Genomic DNA, 12,684 nt, shown 5'->3' with positions numbered 1-12,684 from the left:
TACAGGAATTCTTTAGGAATATAAACTGATACACTCGACCTCATTTAATTGTTTCTTCGAGATCAATGACATATTGATTTCAAGTTAAACAAACCAATACAGTTATAACATTCCTCCATGCCATCTTACACGGCTTTGATGTTTCACCCGACCAAGGAATCTAACTTTTTTTTTTGTCACCCTTTGTGAAAACAGAAATAATTTTAAAAAATAAAAGACTAAATATAGATAAGTAATTTATAACGATGACAAATCATTTTTCAGAACGTCATAACTGGTCCGCTGAAAGCAATAAACAATGCTTTTAATACTTGATATTAATGTAATTAAATTATTACACCAAATTATTATGAATACACATAAGTAGCAAAATTGCCTAACTAACACGCCGTCTTACAAACACTACTATAATATTTTACTACTTGTTTCGTAAAATTGCTGTTAATATTAATTTATAACAGCTCTTTCTGTTTCATAAAACTATTTATGCAATTTAATGTAACGAAAAAGTGTTTATTTATTTATTAATAGAAACTGAAGCAATTAATAATCTAATATTAGTTCAACAATCATAATTCAATACATCTTTAATATTTTGAAACGTGAGGTCTACATTAGTTTTGATAATTTTTCATGAATTAATGAATTATGAATATTCATTTACTATATAATTTCAAAATTAGAAATTGTTATGCTTTGAAGCTGTTATGAAACGGCTCACTCTTAGGACGGTGATGTTAATAAAAATGTTTTGTTTTGAAAATGAACAAAAATGATGTAGAGCTTTGAAGCGGTACGCATTATTCTAGTTTCCGTCAACGGGTTAGTAGAAAAATAAAAATAAAATGCGTGTCGGTTTTTCAATTATTAACAATGCCACGAAGTACTTTAGTGTACATCGAACGTTTAGTAACATGTAACAATAGTGGTATTTTGAAAGTACTATGGTTTTCATTTATTTTTTGTGACAATTACTCGCAGAAAAAAACATTGAAATACGAACATACTTATTGTGCTAACATATCATGAGTAATGTAATTTGTCTCAGCTCAAAAGCAAAAAAAAAAAAAATAAAAACATTTTTTTAACATTTCCTAGAAAATAATGCTTTTTTGAAGATTGTATTTGTCAAATTTTCATTAACAAATGATCAAATATACATTTATTTTAAATGTTTATATGTATTATCACTTAAATACGACATGTTTATACATATATATATATATTTCTGTTTTTCTATAAAGATATGAAAGTATTTCAATTTGTTGAAGCCTATATTACGACCACCGAAATTGAAACACACATGCACAAAATAATTATTTTTCCTATCATTCTCGCTTTTTATTAATTATTTCTATTGTTGGTTCATATTTTAATGTCACGTATCACTTCAAATCGATTATTTTTAAAATATTGTATGAGGATAAAATCATTAAGATTATTATTTATTATTATTAAACGTGAGCGGTAATTATCACAGTATTGTATATATAATGCGTGCGTTTATCGCTACTATAATAACTTTTTTATTTATTATTTTATTATTTTTCGTATGTCCACTAATCGTCAAGGTGAGAAGTGTATTACAACTTATTTTCATATTATTTTGTACATTCCATAGCTATAGAACCAATTGGTCAGGCTACGCCCAACAAATTATGTGTTTTTCTATAATTATTAATTATTATATTTATATTGTCAAATTAGAATGGGCCTATTTTTAATTTGTTTATAATGACTTATAACAAGCCAAATCGTTTATTATTATAATTTATTACTTGAGTTACCTTTATGTCTATACATACACTCACACAAATCTTACTCACACTAGTCCTCACAGATATAGTTCGATCTATAGTAACTTCATGTTGAATGCTAAATTCATAAATGCAGACAAAAATCACAGTTAGATCGACGTGTAATAGAGCGAAACAAATTATTTAGATGACAAAATTGCATTGTTCCGTACCCGGACGGACCCCAACACAATTTATAAATTTTAAATATATTAATATTGTACGTGTATAAATATTATTACCAATATTCATAGTCTGCATTGGGTATTTATTTTACTAAAGTATTTCAATGTATAAATGTATGATATATTATTGCATCGATAATATCATGTATTCACCAACATCAATACCATGGGATCGTATCTATTATCACTTTGAGTATTTCACTAATTTACTCGAATAATATGATGAAACGCACGCCGTGGGAGAAAAGGAACAAGAATTTTACCTCTGACCGATTAAATGTTTCAGGCCAGATGCCAGACTAGGAACTTATTCATTAGGAGGGGCTATAGCTAAAGTGTAACTAATTAGGTATATCAAGAATGCATTTTTCGAAAATCACATTTTTAAGGGTTGAAACAATTTTGGACTTTGGACCGGAAGTATAAAGTTTTTTCAATTTTTGGTTATCTATTTTTATTATGTTTGTATTTAATTTTAATTTTAATAATACCAATATAGATATTTGAAAATCAATACAGAATAAATAAATAAAAATAAAATTATAAGAATATACGAGGAATTCTATAAATATATATATATATATATAATGCTCACTCACTCACCGATTGATCAACATATGATGAAAATGTACCTACTATGAAGGCACAGATTAGATAATTATAGATTATGATAGACGGAAGGATTTTCTAAATCAAGATATGAGCTCTGAGCTGGACATATAATTTTTTTCTTTGGGATACGTAAAAAATATTTAATTTTGCTTAATACATTAATTTTACCGATTGAAGTATTTGTAAATTCATAAATTAAATATTGAATTAAATATCGTTAGAATACCTATACGACGATTGAACGTTTTTTCAATTTAATTTTTTTTTACATCGAAATGGTAGTTGCTCTAATCTAAAATAGTAAAACGTCTCGGAAACAATCGGGTAACTCAGATAATAGTATAATAGTACAAAAATAAAATCGTTATTTGGTATTATAATTATTTGTACGTTTATCGCATACCTGTCCAGGGCGATGGCGGTTATAGTGCACGCCGACACGGTGATATTGGCACCCTGGGCGGCCGGTACGGTCTTGCACATGATCAAGCCCCAGGTCCACCGGCGGGACATAAGGGCCCACAACGTGAACGGCATGCACACCACGCACATGATTATGTCGGCGAATGCGAGGTTGACGATGTACAGGTTGCGCGGCGATGGGCCCTGGCTGGGCAGGTTCTTCTTGCCGCATTGCCGAAACACGACGAAGCACACCAGCCCGTTGGACACGAGCCCGATGACAAACAGCACGCCATACGCGACCACAATGGCCACCTCCAGGTAGAGCACCAGCACCTGGTCCGCGTTCAGCTGGTTCTCGAATATCACGTCCAACGCCTGTTTGACCGTCAAGTTGAACGGGAGTTTGCGCATGCCGACGCCACCGCCACCGTTAGACGGCTCGTCACCATCGCCGTTGCCACCTTCGCCTATCGTATCGTTAGGGTTGAAGTCCGGCCACCCGATACCGACTCCGTCGCCCTTCACCGTGGTCTCGATCAACGTGGCCATCATCGTCATGAACCCGTTGAAGTCGTGCTTATGAAGTTTCGGTGGATTGAACATGACGTACACGACTGCGAGACACGTTTCCCGCGGACCGTAGTACGGTCTTTTGTCGTCTGTCCCAAGGCTGCTACGCCTCACGCAATTCACTCCATGATCCTCCACCGGTCATAACTCTCCCACGGCTGTTCGTTCTGAAACACGCACGTAATGACTGTTATAATCAACTGGACACGTATGGAGTTATGGAGAGCATTCAACTAAATATATTACTTCAGCAGATCCGGACGAAGGGGTTCGAAACATCATATAGTAACTTATATGGTGGGAGGGAGTTTAAATCTGTAATCTGATACAACTATCATACTTATAAAATCGAATTAACTTTCGATAAATGCAAATGGTAATGAATTACCGACATCATCGGAGACGTGCCATCTTATTATTCTTATTTTTATATCATTTCGAAAGAAATTCGTTTTATTAATAAGAATGTAAGAATTTAGAAAAGGTCTTGGAAAAACGTTGATATAAGATGGATGCGTTGGATAGTCACTGTCTGACGGATGCTTTTAGAACGGGGAAGGGGTTCAAAAATGCAAAATATGTGCTGCGTAATACTTTTATGTTCCCTTATGAAGGAGAGAAGGAGAAAGAAAAGTCACACTTTAGTTTTCCTTGACGGAAAACATAGTGCACCAGTTGTTGTGAAAATTCCAGACAAATATTGGACTTTATTTTAATAAAAAACGAAAAAAAAATGGAAATGCTTAGTTTTTTTTATTGAAAAGTCCTAATCAATATACTAAAAATTCCCTAAAATCGTATGGTTGCTAGTTTTGTTGGAAAACAATTAGCTATAATATTATAATATTATATTATTATAATATTATGATTTATCTAAAAACTAATATTCATAAGATCTCGTCACATAATTTATGTGTAATAAAACAAAAAGTTATTAATACTTATATATTTCATGTAGGTAAGATTATCAAATTAAATATTATTTCAACGATAAGAACTATAAATAATTTTTTTATATGCAATTATCTCGAGTATACATTTTTAAGTATATATTTTTCTTCTAATCATAAAAATAACAGATTAATAGGTAAAAAATTGATTTTTTTTTTTTTTATACAAATCGTGCTCTAGTGGAGTTCACCGTTATCCATTATTAGGAGACATTCAGTGAGTTGATTAGAACCCATCAATAAATGTGTCTACCGAAATTCAGATACGCTGCATTTTTTGCGCTTTTTTTTAGTTTACCTGAATTAGAAGGTCATAGTTGATCGGCCGGATAAGGTCTGACGGACTAGCATTATATACACAAGTCAAATTCAGGTAAAGTGTACACGCGATGGGTTATACATGATAGTATCAAGACTTTTCGTCGTGGTACTCATAATTTAGCGAATGAAAAGTACACGAATGGCGGTGAAATATTATTAACAATTAGTTAAGAAGGTAAATTTGAAGCTTCTTAGATAATGCACTTTGTTTTTACTTCTGTCTGACCATAGACTTTTTCCGTTTATGTATGACATTTTCAATATATATTACAAGCTTATAAGACGTATCTATACAATTAAAATTGTGTATTGTTCTCGATGTGGACAAGAGACTATGGTTCTAAGCATCTTTGGCAAAATGTTGGTAGGGAAAAGACAAAAATATAAGATATAAAATATAATTAATATTTACGAACTGTAAATGCGTCAAAAGAAAACTGACACAATAGTTTTACTATTTGTGAGTGATGAATTGGCAAAACGCGTTTTAAAATATACTTTCCGAATGAGTAACTTCAATATTTTTAGTAAGTTTCTTCGTTTAAAAATAATTTTACGTTGAATAATGTTCAAGTATAAATTTCCAGCATATTGTATTCATTAATTCAATATATTTTCTGAAATCGAATTGAATTTAATTTTTCGGTTCATTAACCATGAAAAATATTATTTTTTACGATTTTATCTTGTTTAATACATACAATTTAACGCTAATAATGTAAATGATGTCAATTATTTGTTAACATTAACAGACAATATATCGTCAATGTTTCGGAATTAACAGATATCTTAATCAATATTGTGAAAATAATATTCATCGTCGTTAAATTCTATTTTATTAATTATTCAAATTTAAAAATTTTAAAATTATTCAATTTTCGATTGTATTTTATGGAACCAAATCGGTGGACGGTGTAACGATTATCGTACATTGACACAAAATATTACACTCTTTAAGTATGACATGGCTAATATGGTATGTTTAGTAAGAGGAAGGACAAGTGGGGCTGACTATGCTGAGTAAACCATACCCGCATGATGCGTTGAGCTTATAACAGACCAAAATTAATAATTTATCGATCGAGTCGAGCAGTCAAGAAGATGAGCAAACGACCAGTTCTGGCCACGGCAGATACTTACTCTTACGACCACCTTACCTTCAACCTTCAGGTTTATAGAAGACGTTCATACTAATGTTTAATATTTATGGTAGTATATAAAATAAGTTTATAAGATTTAATGAAATCATTAAAACATATCATATAAGGAATTTGTAGTATTTACTTACATAAGATTAGAATTAAATCAGTTGATTCAAAATTAGGTAAGATTGTAATAACTATTACTGATTTTATTTTTATTGTCTATCATATGATTGATGATTTTTTACAGAAATCAAACTCCTGACTTGTATACCTGAAAGAGCTATTATAACACCATGAAACGTTTCTGCATCTAAAATTAACAATATTATTTTATAACACGTAAGAGGAAAAATTAAAGAGTATCGATCAAATAATGCTGTTGTGAGTACGGAGGACGCTGTTCACTAACTACAAGAATTTTTGAGTTCTTTTAATCTTGCTAGTTCTCCACTACAGAACGGACAGCTGAAAGTTGATGTTCCTATAGTATAATTAGGTATTTTTCTCTTGCCAAATTTATGTAACAGTACAATACTTAGAATAAATGTTATGCATAATAATGTTATCGAAGCTACTATTTTTACTGGACCAGCGGCGAATGATGTTGCTTTTATATCCCCTATAGGCACCTATGATTTATACAGATTTACCTTTCCAGTTTAAGAAGCTATAATTTCACATTAAAGTTTCGTTCGTTATTACAATTAATACGGCTCAAGGCCAAATATTTAAATATGTTGGTATTGATTTGCGCTCTGACTGTTTCTCACATGGTAAGTTATATGGTAAGACTATCAAGAGCAGATAAACCGGCAACTATTTATTTTATTACCAGATGGTTTGAAAACAAAAAATGTTTTTTCTCAAAAATCCTTTAAACAAATATTTTAAAAATATCATATTACATGCACTAATGACACAGTCTAAATTCTATTTGATTGTAACTTGGGTGAGGCCACAACGGGGGATTGTAGAATATATTCTGGAACCTCGATAACTCGAATCGGTCCGGCGCAAAGAAAAAAATTCGAGCAATCGGTAATTCGATTTACAAAAAGCATTATAAACTTGAATTGGTAAGGGGTAGAAAAAAATTCGAGTTATCGAAAATATATTATTATTATTTTTATATACTTCAGAAAGATATTATTTTATCATTTTATTTATTTACTTATACTATACTTATACATACTATGTATGTAATGAAATTTTCAGAAAAGAATTCTATAGTAAAATAAATAAAATAAAAGTAGGATTATTTTTGGAAGAAATTACATATTTTTGATTATTTTTTAATGTATGATAAGGACGTATCTGTAAAGTTTTCAATTATGTTGATAGCGGAAAAAATCTCATCTGGAGTTTCTGGTTGTTCATGAATATATTTACGTACTACCTGTAAATAATCTAATTCCTGGGCAAGAGTAGTTAAAGATAATTTCACATCATCATTATTATCCGATTCCTTTCCACTTAACTAATTTATTTTCATTATTTATGAACATACGCACATACGCTGTTTACATATACATTTTTTTTTATTGTTTCATTAATTTTCGGTACTGTATGTTGAAGAATTCAAGTTACAAAACAAAATTCAACTCAAATGACTTCGACTTATCGAGAAAATGTATCATACATATCATATATTGAAATGTAGGGGTCAAGACATTCCTTTGAATTAACAAAAATTCGACTTTTAGAGGTTCAAACTATCGAAATTCCACTGTATATAACAGGGATAGAAAATAGGATTTTTTCAACGTGCTAATTTATGACATAATTAAAAAAAAAAAATTCAGCTGTGCCAAAATTATTTTTATTAACACAGAAAAATACAAATGAAAAATATTAATCAAAAAATAATGATTATAATGTAGAAAGTAATGTAAAAAAAATATTAAATTATTGTTTTTATTTGTTAGAATACAACTTCTAGTTGAAGTGAACACACACTTCTAGTAATCTAGTACCTCACTATTTTACAACATATAAATTATTTTATAATAATAAATATAAAATAACAATACGTAATTGTGAAATATGTATTATTAATAAGTACAATTGATAATTCAATTTATTGTATGTTACTTAAAAATCTATAAAATAATAAAAATTAAACAATAAATAAAATTATTTACAAATAATTTAAAAATAAATAAAATTTTTCGAGTGCCATCGAAAATCTCATTCGTGCTAACCTTGGCACGCGTGCCACTTATTTGCCATTCCTGGTATATACCATATATATGTTTATATTATACATAATACGGTCATGTCCTCGAGACTTCATAAAAAGTATTTCAGTATTGGAAAGAGAAGACGATTTAACGGTAATACATATATTAAAAATTAACTAAAACACATATAGCAAGGGGCGTGCCTAGATATTTTTTTCTAGTGTTTCAATATATTTACTACCTCGTATTTCACTAGATAATAATTTTAGTAATAATTAATTTTATAGCACTAAATATTTTAATAATAGACTATATAAATAACCTTGGCAAACATTTATAATATTATTAATCTTAAATTGTACTCGTATAAAAATATCAAGCAATACTTTTTTTCTAAATTTGTTATAATTTCGGGCGAGGAAGAACACTCATACTTCTCAAGCGAGCCCATGTCTATAGCACTAATATAACATAATATGCTAAATATTTTTTTTTTTGCAAAATTATTATTTATATTCAACATTCATATCAAGTTTTTACTACTACAGTATTTAAATCCTTGAACGAAGTAAACAATAAAAACAATATATTCATCAACATATGAAAACATCGAGTAACGCACAAGTATTACTAAATGTTGTGAGTTGTATTTTAAATTTAGAGAATATACACCAAGTAAATTTGAAATTTTCACAACAATTTCTACAAGTATAAAATATTAACCTTCCTGGTTTGATAATTGTAGTGTAACAATATGAAATAAACAGTGGTTGAAATATTAACTTTTTAGTATTATACTAATTACATTTCATAATACCATGTGATTTATTATAAAGTGGGAGTTTATTGTTGCAATTTTTACCAGCTTATGATATACAGACAACGTTTGATGAGTTTCAGTGCGTGATAATATTTTCCCCTGCTTAAATTCATATAATAAGTCAGATACTACATAACTCTCGATATTAAATAAAAACTCAACAAAAATTTATGTAAAGTTAATTATTGTATATTTTACAATATTTAAATTACATTAGATTCTGAAAGGCACTGCATTAAATTTTAAATAGTAGTATTGTAGTTATAAGACGGCAGTTCATCACGGTATATATGTTACCGGAAAAGTAGATAATTTAGGAATTGTCATCATTCCCTTGTCATTGTTGACAATTCTTGATGTTAGGCATTGTTGAATATTTCGTAGTTGTATCTAAATGTCAGTATTATTTTAGGCAATGTTGTAAATTGACAAGACTGATCGAACCGACTATAGATAATCTTAACTCGGTTTAATGTTTTTGACTTATCGATATTTATTTATATTTTCCATAATAATTGATTATTGTGTATCGAACTCTGTAAATCGTATCCTATCGTAACAGTCTGTAATAAATTAATAAAAATAGTGGTGCTTATGATGTGTTTAAGAAAATTGTTCAATTAATATATTAAAAAATTAATTTAAAATAAATGCGATTAAAATTTGATAACACGATTTGTTCATAAATTGAAAAAAAACCAACATGACAATAATTTTTATCAATCATAACGAATATTCTGAACAAATTGATGATTAGATTAGACGATTAGACGCATCAATCGGTTTACCTATGGATGAAATAGATGATTTACAATCTGAAAAAGATATCGAAATTATTTTAAAAGTTGATGAAGCTCAGATTAATCAACCAGATACAGTTTCATGTCGATCAATCTCGTAGTATAAATGATAAAAAAATGGACCAAGCAAGAATTACAACTTGATATAAAATATTACAATTAATCTCTATACATTTTTTAGTATTAACAATTTTATTCATAGTTAATCAACGACAGCAGAGGATTCATCACAAACGAGAATTATCTGCTAAATGTTTAGAGAAACAAGCCAAAATAATGATAAAATAATCCAATGCAAAATATCCAGAACTTGAAGTAGGAACCTCGGTACGAATCTCTATTTCTGATGTAGATCGAGCTCGTATCTCAAATTTTATTTGATTATAATTTATAATTTACTATCGTCATAGATACGGATAATAGATTTTTAAAACATATGTATATTATGACAGAAAATAATTAATGCACGGAAAAACTTATTGATTTCGAAATAGTTGTCACTAAATCGAAAGAAAAAGAGCCAATTACTCTTCAAGAAGCAACTGAATATAGCAGCTTTTCTGAATCACACAGATTTACGAGATGTAACTGTAAAACACAATGTAAAACTGATAGATGTGCTTGTCATACCTCCGCAAAATTATATAACTTTAAGTGCCATAGTGGTTTACCCTGTTATAATAAATAATTATTAATTTATTTAAAATTTTAATATTATTCCAATATTTAGCATCATTCATTATATTATCTATTATTATAATTATATCCATATCCATCACGTATGGTATTGTTTATAGAATAAATGTAAATTAATCATTTCATCCTAAATATTTTCAAACCTATCAGTTGAAAACATTTTTATTATTATTTTATTATTTTATAAAATAAAATACGAGCATATGACATACGTATTATTAAATAATTTTACAAGTTATTATATTTACACTGTTATAACAGTGCCATTATTATTATTTGGAGTTTATTTTTGGTTAATCTTCAGATATTTTTTTTAATTAGTTATAATACTAGGCTATATGACCTTTATTTGTTTTATTGGCATATTTCAAATAGATACACTGGTAAATTTCTAATTGCATGAAATAATAAATACCATTCAAAATATTGCATAACATACGGAATTTATTTTGTATATTTTTTCGATAATTCTATGAAATTAATTAAATGTTTTTTTATTTGACCTAATAGACTTTAAACTATACATACAGTTAGTGTCGAACTGTTGTCGTATGCACACGTTTATTCTGTAATCTAGTTGTATCGTCACTTATCTCTGTTTCTAATATTAATAATGGTATCGTGTGTTGTCTGTGCAATTACTTTAAAATGAAGTGAAACCGGGTCGATTACTTGTTTATCATGTAAAGGTATTTTTCACATGCAGTGAGTTAAAATTAATCAAGATGATCTTAAATATTTAATTTCCATAAAAAAAAATTGGTCATGTCCAAACTGTACTGTAACTGAATTAGATGTCTTTAATTTAATCTTTAATATCAAACTTAACTCTAATGTAGGCCCGGATGGTATACACTCTATATTCCTCTATAGTTGTAGATTTATTTCAACTCCAGTATTAACAAATATCTTTAAGTTATCTCTCAAAAAAAGTTTCTTCCCGTTAATTTGAAAAACTTCTTTTATTTCTCTAATTTTAAAAAAAGGTGACCCTTCATTAATTTCTAATTATCGCCCTATCTCTAAGTTATCTATTATCCCAAAATTATTTTCACACTTAATCTCCTCAAAATTATCAAGCTATTGTTCTTCCTTACTATCAAATCATCAATATGGATTTACTCCCGAGCGATCTTCCTGTAATAATTTAGCTGTGGTAAAAAACATAATTCTTAATTCTTTTGAATTAAATGCGTAAACTGATATTATTTATACCGATTTTTCTAAGGAATTTGACCAGGTCAATCATACAATTCTTATTAGAAAATTACAAGTATTTGGTTTTTCAGGTTCTCTACTAAATTAACTTCAATTATTCCTATCCGGACGCCACCAAATCGTTAAATATCTAAATTTTACCTCTACACAGTTTAATATACCTTCTGGTGTTCCTCAAGGTGACTACTTGTCAACTCTTCTTTTTAATATATTTATAAACGATCTTCCTAATGTCATCACTTATTCTAATATCCTTCTATTTGCCGATGATGCAAAATTAGCAAATATTATTAAATTAGAACAAGACGCTTTTAATTTGCAATTAGACATTAATAACCTTATTTTGTAGTGTAATGAGAATAATTTATTTTTAAATATACAAAAATGTAAATTTATGAAATTTTACCTAATTAAAAATCCCGTTAACTCTCAATACTCAATTTCTGGCACAAATGTCGAGCTTGTTAATCAATTTAAAGATTTGGGTATGATTTTTGATCGTAAATTAAATTTTTCTCTACATATAAAATGATTAAAAATAAAGCCTTTTGTAACTTGGGGTTTATTAAACGTACTTATGCTGGATTTTCAGATCCTATTCCCTTAAAAATCCTCTACATCTCTCTTGTCCGTTCTAATCTAAAGTACTGCCCCCTCATCTGGATAAATAATACGTCGAAACAAGTTCTTACGTTGGAATCTGTCCAAAATAATTTTTTACGTTTTATCTCATTTAAATTTAACATAAACAGACCTATCCACGGTACATATAATAATGTTTTAAATTTTCTTAATGTTTCTCTACTCTCTGACAGTCGTACACTTTTACTCTCTAAATTTTTACTAAAACTAATATTAGGTTCAATAGATTGTCCTGAAATTCTCTCTTTAATTCGTTTTAAAATTAACTACCTTAATTCCAGAGATCCAAAACCTTTTTATCCACTTCTTTCAACAAAAAATTATATCTTGAACTCTTCTGCTAA

At 28.8% G+C, this 12,684-nt stretch overlaps 1 protein-coding gene across 1 annotated transcript in view; it reads right to left on the bottom strand.

Annotated features, from left to right (window-relative positions):
* The window catches only part of LOC112679989 (neuropeptide Y receptor type 6-like), a 69,768-nt gene that overhangs the window by 20,553 nt on the left and 36,531 nt on the right, over window positions 1-12,684 (bottom strand). Inside the window, exon 2 of the mRNA XM_025549950.1 lies at window positions 2,997-3,735. Within this exon, the coding sequence (XP_025405735.1) occupies window positions 2,997-3,601 (605 nt within the window). The 5' untranslated portion in view covers window positions 3,602-3,735. The remainder of the gene's footprint in view (window positions 1-2,996; window positions 3,736-12,684) is intronic.

Source organism: Sipha flava, unplaced genomic scaffold (assembly GCF_003268045.1).
Source record: "Sipha flava isolate LNK unplaced genomic scaffold, YSA_version1 171_pilon_pilon, whole genome shotgun sequence".
NCBI classification, from domain to species: Eukaryota; Metazoa; Arthropoda; class Insecta; order Hemiptera; family Aphididae; genus Sipha; species Sipha flava.
The sequence above is the reverse complement of the archived record's forward strand: the minus strand, read 5'-3'. Positions and strand labels throughout refer to the sequence as shown.